Source organism: Chiloscyllium plagiosum, unplaced genomic scaffold (genome assembly GCF_037043375.1).
Source record: "Chiloscyllium plagiosum isolate Xiang-an unplaced genomic scaffold, Cpla_swu_hap1 HiC_scaffold_42, whole genome shotgun sequence".
NCBI lineage: Eukaryota > Metazoa > Chordata > Chondrichthyes > Orectolobiformes > Hemiscylliidae > Chiloscyllium > Chiloscyllium plagiosum.
The window spans coordinates 5270832-5288501 of NW_028270180.1; the positions used below are offsets into that span (position 1 = coordinate 5270832).

The 17670-nt window shown below is 48.3% G+C and overlaps 1 protein-coding gene across 2 annotated transcripts in view; it reads right to left on the minus strand.

Moving 5' to 3' along the window:
* Positions 1-17670, minus strand: part of LOC122542557 (microtubule-associated protein 1A) — a 130498-nt gene that overhangs the window by 9395 nt on the left and 103433 nt on the right. For both annotated transcript variants that reach the window (XM_043680428.2, XM_087982093.1), the window contains 4 exons: positions 16408-16490; positions 14296-14436; positions 1890-11736; positions 362-594 (listed from right to left, as the gene is read on the minus strand). In XM_043680428.2, coding sequence (XP_043536363.2) covers positions 362-594; positions 1890-11736; positions 14296-14436; positions 16408-16490 — 10304 coding nt within the window. The remainder of the gene's footprint in view (positions 1-361; positions 595-1889; positions 11737-14295; positions 14437-16407; positions 16491-17670) is intronic.

Here is a 17670-nt window from a genome sequence, read left to right on the forward strand (position 1 = left end):
AGAATTATACACCATCAATACAAGACAGTCACAGCGTCGCTCCGAAAGCTAGTGTGCTTCCAATTAAACCTGTTGGACTATAACCTGGTGTTGTGATTTTTAACTAATAAACTCAGTCAGGAAATCAGGGGGAGGGAGAGAGTGGTGAAAATTTGGAACTCGCTCCAATAGTAAGTAAGTAGAGGGGAAAATAGTTTTGATATATTTATCTAACTTCCTCTTAACTGTATGAGGCAGACAGGAATAGAGGGATATGCCGATGGGTCATATGAAGTAGACTGGGAGGTTTTGGCGGAGACTGGGATTTGATGGATTGTTTCGGAGAGGGGTCAGAAAGATGATGTCAATGGTAGGTACCCACCTGAAGATTGCTCCCCCATTGGGCCTTTCCATCCAAAAGGGCATCCAGTACAGCTCGGCTCGGCTCCCCACTTCCGGGGTCATTCCCACTCACCACGTAGTAGGAGGATCGGACGCGTTTGAAGAATTCCAGGTCTACATTCTTCCCGCTGCAGTGGTTGGGAATGTAGGCCAGGTCCACGTACACTGGAGGGCCTGGGGGCACTCCGGAGCTGGGCTTGATGTTGGCGGAAGCTGTCAAAGGACCCAAGAAGCGTTTAGACATTGTGATGTGGGCCCCGCACCTGTCTGAGATAGCAGTCAACACTTAACTAAGCAACGGGCACAGAGCTCTGAACCGACTACTCCTACGTATCAGAAGGGAACATCCAGAGGCAAATCCCAAAGGGGGTGAGGAGACAGTGCAGAATACAGAACCAGACGTCACTGTTCGAAAATTAGGTGTCACCCACTTCCCCTCATGGGAGAGCCTAGGACCAGACGGCATAGTCTCAGGACAAAGGAGCACCACTTTAAGGTGGAGATGAGGAGAAATTTCTCCTCTCAGAGGGTTGAGTGCCTTGGGAACTCCTTACCACAGAGAGAGCTTTAAGACTGAGATAGAGAGATTCCCAATCAGTTGGAGCATCAAGAGTTACAGGGAAAGGACAGGAAAGTGGAAATGAGGAATGTCAGATCAGTCATGATCTTATTGAATGGCAGAGCAGGTTCGATGGGCTGAATGGACATGTAGACCATCAGATCTGACCTATAGCTCAATTTGATTGACCTAACCTACCGTACTCACTCATGTAGAAGCTGAGCTTTTGAGAATAGGAAGTTGGGAGTGGACATATAAGTGAGTGATAATTGTGAGGTGGTGAGAGGGGCGAGAAATTCACTTTTTACCAATGTCCAGCCATTGACCTGTTTCCAGGTTTCCACTCTGACCCTGGTTTCCAACGCTAACACAGAAGGAGCCAAATAGAATGTTACCTAAAATTAGAAAGTGCTGGAGAAACTGAGCAGGTCTGGCAGCATCTGTGGAGAGAGAAACAGAATTAACATTTCAGATCCTCAGAACTGGACACTGGATCCAAAACGTTAACTGTTTTCTCTCCACAGATGCTGCCAGACCTGCTGAGCTTTTTCAGCAATGTCTGCTTTGGTCCTTTGATATAGTGCTTGTGTTCGCAAGCAGCAGCTATACAAGGCAGTCACACAGCTGTAATGTAGGAAAGACTTGCACTCAGTGAACTCCCACAAGCTACAGTGCAGTAAGGACCAGGTCATCTATGTTTGGGATGTTGACTGGGGGTTAAACATTGGTGACGGCAGAAGCAGCCTTGGTTAAAAATCTCACCTGAAAACAGGCTCCTGGGACAGTGCTGCTCTCTCCCAGTGCCACACAGGAACGTCAGCCTAGGCCTCAAGAGCAGGACCTGAGCCAAGGACCTTGTGATTGTGAAGCAAACACACTAAAGCTATCCCTGCGCTGCCTGGCCAGTGCTGGGCTGTAATACTCACTGTTTAACCCAGGGGTTTCTCACCTGAATTGGACTTGATCCCATTGACCATGGCCTTGCCAGTGCTGGGCTGGCTAGACCTGGAGATGTCATCACGGTCATCAACCCGGGACGAGTGAACATCACCCGCTCGGGAGGCTCGGACTTTATCGGACGGGTCTTTCTCCTTCTTCTTTGTCGACGCTGCCTTTGGTGATTTCTCCGTCGAGTCTTTTGCTGGGGACGGTCTGGCTGGGGCCGCCGTCTGCTTCCCCTTTGAGTCTGCTTTCCGCCCAGGGGACGCCGACTTTGACTTGTTCATCATTTTCTTCGTGCTCTTCACTTTGTCCTTCATGTCCTTCTTCAGCAATCTCTCCGCCTTGCTGATGTTCTGCTCGTTGGCCAGGACCTCGGGATCGACCATGCAGACGTCGGGCTGCGGAGGGTGAGGCTGAGGGTCCATCAGGGGAGCAGGTGGTGGGTCGAGGGCAGGCCGCGCGGACGAATGGTGAGCCGAGCTGGTGGTCTTATCGACGGGAAGGTAATCCGCATCCTCGTCAGAGTCAATGGCGGCGTCGGCGGTGATGGAGGGACACTCCTCTGTTTCAGGTGGGACGTCAGAGTCCGAATTCAAGGGGAACGATTCACTGCCTGAGGTGGGTGGGGTCTCCTCGCCCAGGGTCACATGACTGCCTAAGGGCTGGGGGGTGCAGTGCTTTTGGACAGAGGTACGGACATCATCCTGGGAGTGGCCATCGTCATCGTCCGACAGCTCGTGGGGACTGGGGTTGATGAACGAGGGTGAAAGTTCATCCTTCTGGTGCTTGTATTCACCCGAGGTGAAGGCCAACCTGTGGTCAGACATCACCCCCGGGCATCCCTCCAGCTCATGGGCAGCGTCCCCCTGGTCACCTGCCATCCTGCCCCTCTGGGCGTCTGGCAAAAATGGCCGGAAGCTCTGGTCGGCGGAGGTTAGAGAGGACGGCCGCACCAGGCACTCCATCTCATCCTCGGAACAGGACTTGCCGAGCTCGGAACCCGGGCTGCTCTTCTCGTCCGACAGTGCGGAGGTGCTAAAGGAGTCTTGGTCTTTCTCCGGAGTGCCGGCCGCCAACAGGGGACCGAAGCTCATCTCCGTCGGGCCGTTGCTGGTGGCTGGGCTGTGTTGAGTTGGGGGAGGAGGTTGGAACAGGGTCAGTGGCTGAGCCAGCGCCGTTTCGGAGACCGCTTGCTCCTTTGGTGGCTGCCTGGTGTCGGAAGCTACCGCTCCCTTCTCTGGTTTGGATTCAGGGGCGGAGGGTGGGGCCTCTGACCTGTGACACTCCACCCTGCAGGACAGTGTGGAGTCTTCAATGTCGCACAGATAGGCCGAGCCATGCTCTACAGACAGAGGCTGAGGGTCCTCAGCTTCCACAGGCTGGGAGACTGCCTCACCCGCTGGAACCAGGGGAGAAACCTCATCCAGGCTCCTGCCCTTGGCTTCACTGGGGGTTCCTGGCAGCAGCAAGGGGGTACCAGAAGGGGAGAGAGGCTGCTGGGAGGATGCTGAGTCTTGTTGGGGCTGAGTTGAGGCACAGGAAGCCGCTGAAGTTTCCTTCCACAAGCTTTCACTGCTCAGCTCTGCCGGAGCTAGCGGTGGGAATGGTTTACTCTCCAGGAATGGACTCAGGGGTAACGTCTGAGATTCACCTTTGGGCGACACCTCCAAGTACTCATCCTTTATCCCGCCGTCTTGTAACAGCGCTCCTGAGAACGCTCTCTCTTCCATTAAGGAGGAGTATTCAAACAGAGGCCCGGAATGTTTTACCCTGTCAGGGTCAGTGCGAGACTGTTCGGATTCAGTTGTCCATGGCTCGGTGGGTGCAGAGTGCGGAATAACTCTGGGAGATTCCTGATCCTGACTATGAACGCACGCATCTGGCATCAGCTGCTTTTCCGCAGACTGTCCCTCGTGGAGTCCGGCTTTATCGGGATCTTTCCCTACCTCTTCAGGTGGCACAGTGCGCTCAGGCTCTGCCAAGGGGGACATTTCCAGCCGGGCCCTGGACTGCTCTTGATGCCCTATGTCGCGGCCCTGAGTATCCAGCCCATGGGAGAAGCTCGCGGGATCGCTGGGGCACCAGATGTCCTTTTCCTCACGGTTCAAAGTGAACTGCTCTTTCTCGGACTTTGGTAGCTGCTGCTCTTTCTGGGTCTCCTCACCATCGTCTTGTTGGCAGGCACTACCCACTGTACTCAGGGTCTGGGCCCAGGGCTGCTGGTCAACACTGGGACACGGAGCGACCCTACCTACTTCCTGCATCTCCGTGTAGGAAGTGCCCCGCTCCTCCTCTTGGTGAGATTTGCCTGATGGAGATTCTTTCTCGGATTTCTCTTTGGCGCCTTTCTCTAACTCCGAGTCACTGCTGCTTTCGTCAACTTCCTTCTCGTAATAGCCCAGGACATTGGAATCTGGCTCCCTTGGCCTTATCGATGTGGATTCGACACTGCTCCCCAAAGCACTGATGTCTAATTGGGAGATCTCGGTATAAGGCAGAGATGGGGTGGACCTGTGTTTTGACTCTGCGATGCTTTGAGCTGGGCTCTCTCTCTCTTCGAGCCAAGCAGGATGATGGACTGAGTCTGTTCTGGTTTGTCCGTCCTTCTCAGCTACCACTGACGACTCACTGAGTTCCCCGCCTTTATCCTGTCCCAACACACTCAACGGGGTTTCTTTCAACGTTGGAGATGGAGGTCCATGCAGGCCCGGAATTTCTGTATAGTGAACCGACCCTTCAGATCTCAGCTCACCTTCCGAAAGCGGAGACTGGGTTGTCGGTTCCTCTGCTGAAAAGCTACAAGGTGACAGATCCTTTTGTGCGGGTGCTATGCCCTTTCCAGCGTCCCAGGCCATTTCGAAGGGCAGCTCTCTCTCCTGGGAGAGATAGTCGAAACCTTTCGATTCCATTTCCCTCTGAGACTTTGCCAGGTTTTCAAGACCTAGAGCAGTGACTTTCTCATCGATCTCTGCGTAGGTGAAGGCTTTCCTGCCAGTGTCAGGGGATTTTGATGGAATATCTTCCAGCGTGGTCCTGGAGTCTGCTTCTGTGACAGGATGGGGACTAGTTTCTTTCTGGGAATCGAACAGCAACAATGGATCTCCTAACGCTTCAAGTGAATGGTGTGTTGACTTGCTGGAACTCTCAGCCTCACTCTCTCTCAAAATAGCTGTGTACTCATACCCACCAGGAGGAGGATACATGTCCTCTTGCTCCAGGGATTGTTCCCTGTCTTTAAACACAGCGTCGTCTGTAAGACCTTCCTGTTGCTTCTCTCCTGTTGTGAAGCTTTCCACAGTTGGTTCCTTGATTGTTTCTTCAGCCACCCGTCCTGTAAATGAAACAGCAGCAACGTGCTGCTCTATGCCAGTCCAGGAAACTGTGGGTTCGGGAGGAGATGGGACTGAAGGCTTCGGCTCCTGGGGCAGATCTGGTTTCTTTTCAAACATTCCAACGTGCTCAGATTCAGGACTTTTCCCAGTAGTCCAAGAGTAATCGAGCTCACTGGAAACTTCTCTCTTTTCATCTTCATAGGAGGAATACTGGTGTTCGCTTACAGTCCCTGTCTCCACCTTTTCAGTGAGTGAATCCTTTGGTGGAAATGACTTGGTTAAAGAAGATTCCAGCGTTGGAACTGCAGAATCCTTTTCCAAATAATATTGCGATTGGTAGGAAGCTGGATCCCAGGGAGTTGATTCAATGGCAGATTGTGTACGCGAGCTGATTGATTCAGTCTCACTTGCAGAATGGCTCCCAACCTCCAAAGGAGATTTCTGCTCACCTTCTGGGCTGCTGCGCACACTGTCACTTCCCCATATTTCGAGTTTCTCCATTTTCTTCTCTGCTGCAGTATGGATGCATTCAGCTTCCCGAATTTCGGATTTCACTTCCATTTTGGGAAAACCAGACTCTGTAGCAGTTTCAGTCTGAAGATGTAGAGAAGGATCTGGTTGTAACCAATCGTGTTCCTTTACTTCTGCAGGTGTAATCTTATCCACGGAAACACTTGGATAGTCTGTTGGTGAAATGTCCTTGGGAACTGTTGACTGCACAGAAAGGTCTCCCTCGCTTTTTGGCATCGGTGCCTTTTCGGTGGTTGGTGGTAGTTGAGCTGCAAGTATTGTCTTGCTTTCTGTAATCACAGGTAGATCTTCATCTTCTGAAGAACAGATTGTCTCACACAATAGTTCTGCATTATCCTTTTGTACACCTTGTGTCTCACTCACGGAGCTTTCTGGTGCATCAATTGGAGAATATTCAAACTTGAAACTGTCTGGTCGCTCATCAGCTTTTGTTGCAGGTTCCTTCCCTGGGACATCAGAGAGAAATGTTTCTGTTGTTGATTGTTCTTTCACAGGTTTGACTTCCTTTTGTGGGATGTCTTTACCCACTTTTTCCATCAAGTCTTCCTTTTCCTGTACACACTTCTCCATTTTCGCATCCCCTGCAGGTGCCTGGTCTGGTACGGGTTTTGTAGATGCCACAAGTGCACTCACTAACACATCCTCGCCCAGCTCTTCTTTCTCCATAACTTTGGTTTTCTCAATCTCCTTTTCCCCCTTCATGGCATCTGGAGCTTGCTTCTCTGGTGTCTCCTTATCCATCTTCTCAACATCATCAGATTTCTTTGCAAAGTCCTCCTTTTCCACCTTCTGCATTACATCCTCGGCCCACACCTTTTCAATGGATGCCTGTTGTTGTGTTTCCTCTCTGGTCACTGGTTCAGCTTCGATAATTTTTTTCTCAGCTTCAACTTTTTCCATCTTTCCAAACTCCTCCAGTTTCTTTTCTGCATCTTTTCCCATTATTCCAATATCTCCAAGTTTCTTTTCCATATCCTCTTTTTCGACTTTTCCCACATCTCCAAGTTTATTTTCCAAATCTAATAGCTCTTTTGCTGAGTCTCCTTTTTCCATCGTTGCAACATCTCCAATTTTCTTTTCCAAAATCTCTTTTTCTACTTTTCCAACATCTTCAGATTTCTCTTCCAAATCCTCTTTTCCCAGTTTTCCAACATCTCCAATTTTCTTTTCCAAATTTATTGCTGTTTTTGCCAAATCCTCTTTTTCCATCTTATCATCTCCAGGTTTCTTTTCTATGTCCTCTTTTTCTACTTTGTCAACATCAATTTTCTTTTCAGCATCCTGTTTTTCTAATTTTTTAACATCTCCAATTTTTTTTTCCAAGTCTTCTTTTTCTACCTTTGTAACATCTTCAGGTTTCTTTTCCAAATCCTCTTTTCCCATTATTTCAACATCTCCAATTTTCTTTTCCACATCCTCTCTTTCTACTTTTCCCACATCCTCAGGTTTCTTTTCCGTATCCTCTTTTTCTATTTTCCCAACATCAAGTTTCTTTTCCACATCCTCTTTCTCCACTTTTCCCACATCCTCAAGTTTCTTTTCCACATCCTCTCTCTCCACTTTTCCCACATCCTCAGGTTTCTTTTCCGTATCCTCTTTTTCTATTTTCCCAACATCAAGTTTCTTTTCCACATCCTCTTTCTCCACTTTTCCCACATCCTCAGGTTTCTCTTCCGTATCCTCTTTTTCTATTTTTCCAACATCTCCAAGTTTCTTTTCTGTATCCTCTTTTTCCGTTATTCCAAAATCTCCAGGTTTCTTTTCCAAACCTTCTTTTTCCTCTTTTCCAACATCTTCAATTTTCTTCTCTAACTCCTCTCTTTCCACTTTGCCAGTGTCGATAAGTGATTTTTCTGGCTCCAATCTATCCATGGTATCGGAATCTGCAAGTTGCTTTTCTGCAGCTTCTATCGTCGCTTTTTCAGTATCAGGAGATTTTTTCTCCAAGTCTTTATTATCAATTACTTCAGATTTGTGCTCCTGAATGTCTGATACAATTGCTTTAGCATCTGGTGGTTTGGGCTCTGGGATTCCTGTTGCTGCCTGTTCTCCAATGGCGGGCTTCTCCTCCGCAACTTTTGCAACATCTACTTTTTTCTCTCTGAACTCTTCCTCGTGTATTCGGGTATCTGTAGGTTCGATTTTTGCTTCTGTCACTTTGTCTGGGGTAGGTTTCTTCTCTTGAACATCTCTCTCCAGTTTCTCAGTCGGCGCATGTTCAGTCTCATATGCGTCTTTCTCCATTTTTTCTGTCGCTCGCAGTTCCTGCTCATGAAGCATTTTCTCTTTTGAAGTTAGCTCAGGCTCGTAGGCATCAGAGTCCAGGACAATGGGTGAATAAGGCAGGAAATGTTCTCTGAATAGCTCAGGTTTCATTGGCAGGTCGCTAAGAGGGCTCTGCTGTGAACTCGGTAGTGTTGTGTCTTCACTGAGTGCTGGTTTCTCAGGGTGAAAAGTAGTTTGGTCTGGAACCTGTTCAAGGAGTTCTGCCTCAACAGAGTCTGTTCTTTCCTCCACCGGTGACTGATGGAATGGTGTGTGCCCAGCACTAGTTGGCCCTGACTGAGTTGGTGAGGCCATTTTCACCGTGCTATCGTCTGGGCTGATGCATTTGTCATCGCTTTCAGGCAAATCTGCATCAAAATGCAAGGAAGGCTTATGTTTCTGTTCAGTGCTTTGGAAGTCAGTGCTTTGGCCGTCAGTGATATATTCACCCAGTAAGTAGGGAGCGGGTGCACTCTTTTCTGGAAACATTGCTGCATATTGGTCGCTTAGTTTTGTTGGGACCTCTACATTTGGTGTCTGGTCTTCATATTCCTCCTCGTCTGTCTTAGCAACTTCAGCCACAGGATGGAAATCTTCGGAAGGTGGAGATTTAAAGTATTTGTCCTCCTCCAGAGAGGAGGTGGGGGATATCGTGCCCGCGGATGGGACATAATCCCTGCCTTGTGTGGCTTCAGTCCTAGAGGAGGCCATGCTGTTGACGGTGTCCAACAGCAGCGAGCTCTTTGCTGTCTCCTCAGTCTGGGGCGCAGTTACGGAGGTCATTGACTGGTCCTCCGCTACCGAGGTAGCGAAGGAGGAAAGTTTGTCACACTCGGTGATGGAAGCCGCAGAGGAGATGTGCTCCTCCTCAGCAAGTGGGGCAGCAACAATCTCCGAGGGGTACACAATGACCACAGGCTCCTCTCTGGTGAAACCCTTGACGCCAATATCAGCCGCCGACAGAGCCTTCATCTCCTTCATCCCGTGGACCGCGTCGAATGACTTTGTGTCATCCGGCACGGAGATGTCATAAGTGTCCACTTCATACTTTAGGTGTGACATCTGATCTTCCTGCTCGTCATGGATTTCCTCGTCAGAAATGGTTTGCTCGGTCTCCGAGTAGCCCGGGATAGTCTCGTCCTGAATGTATGAGATTGCTTCGGCCATTACCCCTGCTGGAGCAGGCTGGGCTGCTGCAGGTGGCTCTTCCTTAGCCACAGCCCCTTTGTCGCCTGGGGTTGAAATTTCTTTCTTCTCTGTTGGAGGCTTTTCACCTTCAGTAATATCCTGGAGTGGTTTGCCACTGACTTGAAGTTTTATTTTAAGGTCATCATCAAGCACTCCTTTCTCTTTGATTTTTACCTTCTTGTCTTCTTCTAGAGCTTCTACAGTTTCTTCCAGTTCTGCTTTCTCCACCACCTCTTCTCCCTCACTCTCTTCCATCTGCTCCTTTGCTCCCAATGTTTCAATATATCTTTCACACTTTTCCATTTCCTCCATTTCATCCTTCCTTCCAACCTCTCTTTCTGGTTTTTCCGGTGTTTTGACTTGTTCCTTAACAAAGAGGTCTTTCTCTTTATCAAATTGACCTTCTAGACCATCCTTAATGAAGCTCTCTTTGTCCTTCTCTGTCCTCACTACCTTCTCTTCCAATTCACTCATTTCCAATGATTCTTCCATTCCCGCACCTTCATCTTCAAACCTCTCCACTGTCATTGGTTCAGGTCGGCCAATGACCTGCTCGTCACGCGGTGATTCTCCCTCTACATCAGTCGTGTTGATCCCTTCATCCGGAGATACCAGAGGGACCTTTGTGTCAGTAACGACTGGTGTTATGATCATGTCCTGCTGAGGGCTAGGCACTAACATATCAGGAAGGGTCTCCACTTCCAAAGGAGTTGTACCTTCCACAGGGACAGGGCCTTTGCTTGGCTCCTCAGAGACAGCCTCCACCATCGCTGCCTCTTCGTTTCTCAATTGCTCGAAATCCTTGGTCAGATCCTCTGGTGATGACATGATGGATCTCTCCTCCTGTAAATGGGTGGTTGCTTGCTCAGTCCTCAGGGTATCAGGGGCCGTGGGCTCACTCTTTTGTTCCACGACGGAATCTTTTGCTGCTTTTGTTTTACCGGAGTCGATTTTCTTGCCTGGCCCTTTGACCTTGTGTAAGGTTTTCCTCACCTCGGGTGTGAAAGGCTTTAAGTCAGCTTTGATGAATTTCTTAGATTCCTTCTTGGCCTCTTTTTCCTTCTTTTTCTCTTCTTTCTTAACCTCCTTCTTCTCTTCCCTTTTTGCATCTTCCTTCTTCACTTCCCTCCTCTCCTTTTTGATCTCCTTTTTCTCTTTGTCCTTCTTTTCTTCCGATTTGGCCAATTTGTCTTTGGTGTGTTTTTTGATGGTCTTCTCCTTGACCAACTTTTTCTTTTCTGTTTTGATCGTGTCTGTTGTTGCCTTCTCCACATCAGATTTTGCCTTCTTCTCCTCTTTCTTTTCTGGCTTGTCTTCCTTCACTTCCTCCGTCTTAACGTCGAGCTGTTTCAGAGGGGTCTCTTCGGCTGGTTCCTCCTTCTTTGCTGCCCTGGCCAGTGAAGGCTTGGGTGAAGATTTGAGGCTCTCTTTGCTGTCTGTCCTTTGCCTCATCTTGGTCTGCTTCACGACGGGCGTCGCCACGCCAGCGGAAAGGTCCTTCTGCGTGGCGACCGGGTATTTGAGGAAGTCCAGGTGTTTCAGTTTCTCCAGCCCTTCCAAGATTTTGTTCTGGGGGGCGTTGCCGGGGAACAAGACGCGGACTATCTTCTCTGTCGGGTTGGCGGGGTGCCACACAACTAGAGCTGTGATGGATGTGAGGTAAGGGACTGAAATCTCCCCTTCTTTGCCATTTGGTAGGACGATGCCAGTCTTGGCCTTGCTGTTGCCCGCCCACTTCTGCATCAGGAACTGCATTTCCTTGCTGTCTTTCACTGGGTTAAGAATGTACATATCTAGCCTCCCAACTCCCATCTTGTGGAACAATGGGATGGGGTCAATTGTGGCACCCACAACCCTGTTGAGAGGTTCTGGTTTGATACCCAGTTTGGTTAAGTACTGTAATGTTAGACAAGCTTCTTCAATGCTCCTTTTAACCTTCATAGAGGATTCATGCATCTTTAATTTGTCAGGCACATTGAAAAATACCACTCCCAACTCAGGAGAGATAAGGTTCTTGATCCAGTCACTATACGTGGTGGACCCCTGTGATTGTTCCTCATCCTGCTCAGCAATCTTTCTCTGGAGCAGTCCATTAATGCCGGGTAAATTGTCAGCGCCTATGTGCGTCAGCAGTATGGAGTCAATCCTGTCCAAGTGACGGACCAGCTTCCAGAAGCAAGACTTCCTGTCGGAGCCCCCATCCACCAGGATGTTGAAGCCATTTACAGCGAAAAGTGCCGAGTCGCCCCTGCCCCCGGGGAAGATGTAGCAGCAAGGTTTGGACAATTTGAGGAAGCCCCCGGAGGTCGGAGGCTCCAGCAGGTCAAAGGGCGAGGGAACCTCCATCGATTCCGTGAGGTATTCCGTGAACTCCGAGACGCCGTCCATCTCTGGCAGCATGGGAGCAGGGTTCACTTTGATGTGGATGAAGCCCTGCAGGTTATGCTGTTCAAGCTCGCTCCAGTCTCCGTCTCCACAGTGGCAGATGGTAACGCAGGCCTTGGTGTCGAGGTCAGTGCTGCTCAGTATTTCTGTGACCTGAATCAACAACAAAGAAAGAACGTTAGACACACTTCACCAACCAATAGAAGCACAAGTCAGTCAGTCCACATGGCAACTCCAGCCTGAACTCATTGGAGTTTACAAGAGCAAGAGGTGACCTTATTAAAACATTCAAGACTTAGAAGACTTGACAGGGTAGATGTGAAAATATGGTTTTTCCTTGTAGGTGGCACGGTGGCTCAGTGGTTAGCACTGCTGCCTCACAGCACCAGGGTACGGGTTCGATTCCCACCTTCAGTGGCTGCCTACACGGGGTTTGCACATTCTCCCCATGTCTGCATGGGCTTCCCACCACAGTCCAAAGATATCCAAAGATAGGCTGGCCATGGGAAATTGCCCAAAGTGTCCAGGGATGTGCACACTAGGTAGGTTAGCCATGCGAAATGCAGGGTTACAGGGCTAAGGTAGGAGGGTGGGATTCTCTTCAGAGGGTCGGTGTTGTGTCAATGGACCGAATGGCCCGCTTCCACACTGTACGGGTTCTATGATTGTGGGAGACTCTAGGACCAGAGGGTATAATCTCAGAATAAGGGGTCACACACCTAAATCTGAGACAAGGAATTTCTTCCCTTGGACAACAGCATTCTGGAATTCTTTCCCGCAGAGGTGGGGTCGTTAAGTATATTCAGGTTTTTAATCAGTGAGGAAATCGAGGGAAAAGGCAGGAAAGTGGAGTTGAGAGTTATCAGTCTCATCGACTGGTGGAGCAGACTCGATGGGCTGAACGGCCTACTTCTCCACCACCATTTTCGCGAGGAGTTGAGGTACTGGAGAAGGTGCAAAGATGACTCACAGCCACGATATCAGTGGCAGAGGGTCAGGAACGAGGAAAGACCTCTTCACTCAGAGTGGGGAGAAAGTGAAACCAGCTCGTACAACATACAACAGGTATTCAGACAGTCTAAAGGCTATGGACCAAGTGCTGGGAAATGGGAGTAGATTAGACAGGTTCCTGCACAGATACAATAGGCTGAAGGGTCTCTTACATGCAGCAATACTCTGATAGTGAGTGGCTGAGATGAATAGTTTGATATATTGAAGGGAGGCTAGTGGGGGAAATGGGGTGAGATGAAAGGAAGGGGGTGAGGGGGAGTCAGGTGTTGCTGTGCCAATAGGTTTCTCCTGTCCAATACATTCCACCTGAAGTTCAACACTGGTTTGTGACAGTGACCCGTACCAAACCAAAGCATCCATTATGACTGATGCTCCTCTGCTAAAGTCAGGGATTCTAGCTGAACTACACATCTCAGGCCCTGAAATCTTACTATCCATGACCCAGGTAACACGGGGTTCGATAGGCAGGCCAGCACCATTCGTCACTCAAATATGGAAAACATCACAGTTAAGATCAATCTGTCTCAAGCCAGTCTCTCCAGAGGGCATCGTTAGACTAACAGTGGGAGTCTCGGTAGGTTCCTCTTTGCCTCCCAACACCAATAGAATTGCCTCCACTGTTGAGGTATAACACCAATGGAACTCCAGCCAAAGTGGAGATCAGCCAAGCTGGTCCTGACATAGGACTCTGGCAACTGATCTTCAGGTAAGCGTCCAAGATACATAACACAGAATCGGAAAGCAGGAACTGATTGCCAAGCTCCGTTCCCATGAAGACCTGTGATGTTGGGTTCATGTCTCATTACATGTGACCCCACCACACTGTTCTGTGTCTGTAAAATCTTCCTTTCTGTCCTGTTTTGACACTGTCACTTTGATAACTTGTTACGATCTCTACTTTAATTAGTTTGTACAGTTTTGAATTACTTGTTATTTTGGTTGGACGCTTGGCATGTAGCTCTTATTCCCATCATGTTATTCCAGCCATTTGGCTGGTCTCCAGTTTCATCTTATTTTTTAACTTTTTGTAATTATCTCCCTGCCTCAATTAATCAGATCATCCTTTCATTTGTTATTCAGCTGTTGACACTTTGCTCTCCCCGGCAGACACTTTTGATCACCTGCAGACTTCTTATTCAGCCTGTCGACACTCCCCTTACACCATTTGTATGATCTTGTGATCTCTCTGCCTATAAATTCGGTGCCTGTGCGCTTCCCTTCACCACCTGATGAAAAGGCAGGGGCTCCAAGAGCTTGTGATTTCAAATGAACTTGGACCATAACCCGGTGTTTGACTTCTGACCTCACCCCCACCCCAGTCCAGTCCAACACCGGCACCTCCACGTCATGGTTATTTATTGATTCAACTAGAGCATATTCTCTCAAGGCGAAAGTGAGGACTGCAGGTGCTGGAGATTAGAGTCGAGAGTGTGGTGCTGGAAAAGCACAGCAGGTCAGGCAGCATCTGAGGAGCAGGAGAATCGACGTTTCAGGCAAAAGCCCTTCCTGACAAAGGGCTTTTGCCCAAAGCATTGCCTCTCCTGCTGCTTGGATGCTGCCTGACCTGCTGTGCTTTTCCAGCACCACACTCTCGACTCGGTTTTGCTCTCCTTTCCCCAGCCTCACGTCACTTCTGCTTTTACTCAGTGAGGTTCACAGACGGTGGCTACAAACAGGAAAACCCACGTGGGTCATTCTCACCTCTGGGTCTGCGAAAGTCTCAATGAATCTTTGAAAAGAGTAGGTTCCGGTTTGCAGAATGAGGTCTCCTCCTTGGTCAGAGGTTTGTCCGCAGAGTACCAAGAGCTTGTGGCGGGACGGGTCTGTCACGAGTGAGTGAACCTAGAATGAGGCACGAAAAACAACACAGTTAGAGGCTGCCCCCAGGTCCCTCTGCCATGCCCTCCACCCCCACATTGCACCTGAGCACATTGAGGAGATACAGTCAGGGAAAGGGTGCAACACGCACACACACACACACACACACCACACACACACACACCACACACACACACACCACACACACACACGATGGAAATCAAACCAAGGAACTACCAGCAGCCGGTCAGTCAACAATGCTGAAGGGGTCATTGGGAACTTCTTAACCCAATCTCTACACTTTACAAACAGATTAGAAACCAGCAGGTTCACCTTGGTGTAGAGACTCACTAGAGACACTAACACACCAGAAGAGTTTTGTCTTTTTTTAATTCATTGATGGGATGAGGGCATCGCTGGCTAGGCCAACATTTATTTAAGAGTCAATTAAGAGTCAACCACATTGCTGTGGGTCTGGAGTCACATGAAGAATGGCAGTTTCCTTCCCTGAAGGACATTAGTATCCCACTTGGGTTTTCCCAACAATTGACAATGGATTCATGATCATCAGCACACTCTTAATTCCAGATTTTAGTTTATTTTAATTATTGAATTCAAGTTCCATGATCTGCCATAGCAGGATTTGAACATACGCCTCCAGAATTTTACCTGGGTCTCTTAGCAGTCCTGCGATAATACTACACAGCCATTGCCTCCCTCCTAATACATCTAACGTCGTGAGTGAAAATAGCCACTGATTTATTGAGACTGAATTCTGCCCAACCTAGAACAGACTCTGAGGGGGGTGGGAGAGCGAGAGAGAGCGAGAGAGAGGGCGAGAGAGAGAGCGAGAGAGAGAGCGAGAGAGAGTGTGAGAGAGAGAGAGAGTGTGAGAGAGAGAGAGAGTGTGAGAGAGAGAGAGTGTGAGAGAGAGAGAGAGAGAGAGAGTGTGAGAGAGAGAGAGTGTGAGAGAGAGAGAGTGTGAGAGAGAGAGAGTGTGAGAGAGAGAGTGTGAGAGAGAGAGAGTGTGAGAGAGAGAGTGTGAGAGAGAGAGTGTGAGAGAGAGAGTGTGAGAGAGAGAGTGTGAGAGAGAGAGTGTGAGAGAGAGTGTGAGAGAGAGAGTGTGAGTGTGAGAGAGAGAGAGAGAGAGAGAGTGAGAGTGAAGAGAGAGAGAAAAAAGAGAGTGAGAGCGAGAGTGAGAGCGAGAGCGAGAGTGAGAGCGAGAGTGTGAGCGAGAGTGAGAGCGAGAGTGTGAGCGAGAGTGAGAGCGAGAGTGAGAGCGAGAGTGAGAGCGAGAGTGAGAGCGAGAGTGAGAGCGAGAGTGAGAGCGAGAGTGAGAGCGAGAGTGAGAGCGAGAGTGAGAGCGAGAGTGAGAGCGAGAGTGAGAGAGAGAGTGAGAGAGAGAGTGAGAGAGAGAGTGAGAGAGAGAGAGAGAGTGAGAGAGTGAGAAAAAAGAGAAAAGAGAGAGAGAAAGAGAAAGTGAGGAGAGAGAGAAAAAAGAGAGAGAGAAAAAAGAGAGAGAGAAAAAAGAGAGAGAGAAAAAAGAGAGAGAGAAAAAAGAGAGAGAGAAAAAAGAGAGAGAAAAAAGAGAGAGAGAGCAAAGAGAAAGAAAAAAGAGAGAGAAAAAAGAGAGAGAGAAAAAAGAGAGAGAGAAAAAAGAAAGAGAGAGAAAAGAAAGAGAGAGAAAAGAAAGAGAGAGAGAGAGAGACCCTTTGCACACATTTCTGTATATGTTACAAATCTCATACTCCTCTCAAACTATCAGCACCTCTCATTTGTATTTATCGAGGCAATATGAGTGTGTCAATGTTTCCTCTCGCTCCTCCAACCACTTGTTTGGTGAATCTTAATATTTGAATTAATCTTCTCAGTACTCCAAATAGCTTCATCCCTGTCCCTGTTTCAGAATCAGACAAAGTTGCTGAATTTATTGTCATTTGGAGAAATGGGTAAAATAATGGAGTCTCTGTAAACCCAGTGAGCTGTCACCATTACCTCAGAGGCGACTGTGTCTTCAGCAGGGTTAACTAGGACTACCGTCTCTAGGACGTCACTCCTGTGGTGAAGGGTCTTCTGGCCTACAGCAAGAAGAAAAGAGAATAGATTTTAATCACTTAACACTCCAAAAGGATCAGTCCACAGCTGATCACTGGGTTGCCAACTCTCCAGAACTCCCCAAAGTCTTCAGGAGTGAACGTTTACAAACCAGCAGCTGGGATTCACGAGCAGCCTGCTGTAGGTTGGACATCGCTACAAATACCAGTTTGGCTGCAACAGTCATAGCTCCAGGCACATCTCTCACTTACAAAACATGGCCTGTGATCTCTGAAATATCTCCAGATTATAACCAAATCAGGTAACAGCTAAGCACAGCATGATGACAAGGACAACCAACTGGAAGTGAAGTTTGTAGCGAGACAGAGAAAACTATTTCCATCCAGGGCTTTTCCGATTCAAGCTCAGGGTCTCCTTGACAATGTCATGTCTGATTATGGTTTCAAAACATTTCAGATGCTGGAAACAAACACACAAAGTGCTGAAGAAACTCAGCAGGTCTGGCAGCTTCTGTGGAAAGACAGAAACAGTGTGACACAGATTTGAAATGGACTAACTGTTTCTCTCTTCATAGTTGCTGCCAGATCTGAGTTCTTCCAGAATTCTGTGTTGGCTATGTTTTAGTGAGTTGAAGTCTCTGTTGTAATGCAGGGAACATGGAAGTCAATCAGTGCACAGCAAACTCTGACAGATAGCAACACGATAATAATCAGATCATCTGTTTCTGTTGTTGATTGAGGGATTAATATTGGCCTACGACATCAAGAAGAACAAAACTGTGCTAATTTAAATTGGATTTTTAAATCTCTGTTTAATGTCTCATTGTAAAGACACAACACTAAATGTCAGTCTGGATTATGCTTGGTGTAGGAGTTAAACACACAACGTTCTGACTCACAGGCAGAGACGGTCCCACTGGGGCCATGACTGACAACTCAGGGACAAACCAGGAACACAAAAACCACAGATTAATGATGTCAGCAGTAAAGTCTGTCCAGATATTTGGTGCAATCGGAGTGTGGAAACTGATATCTAATTGCTCCTTGCCATGTAGGGAAAGGAAATATGAACTTTGCAATGACTCACTCAGTAACCAAAACATATTTCTACTCGTGGGGAAATATTAAGCTAAAACTCATTAGTGTTGGGTGGCGACCAATAATCCAAATGGAAATTCTGGAGAAACCCCTTTACCCAGAGAGT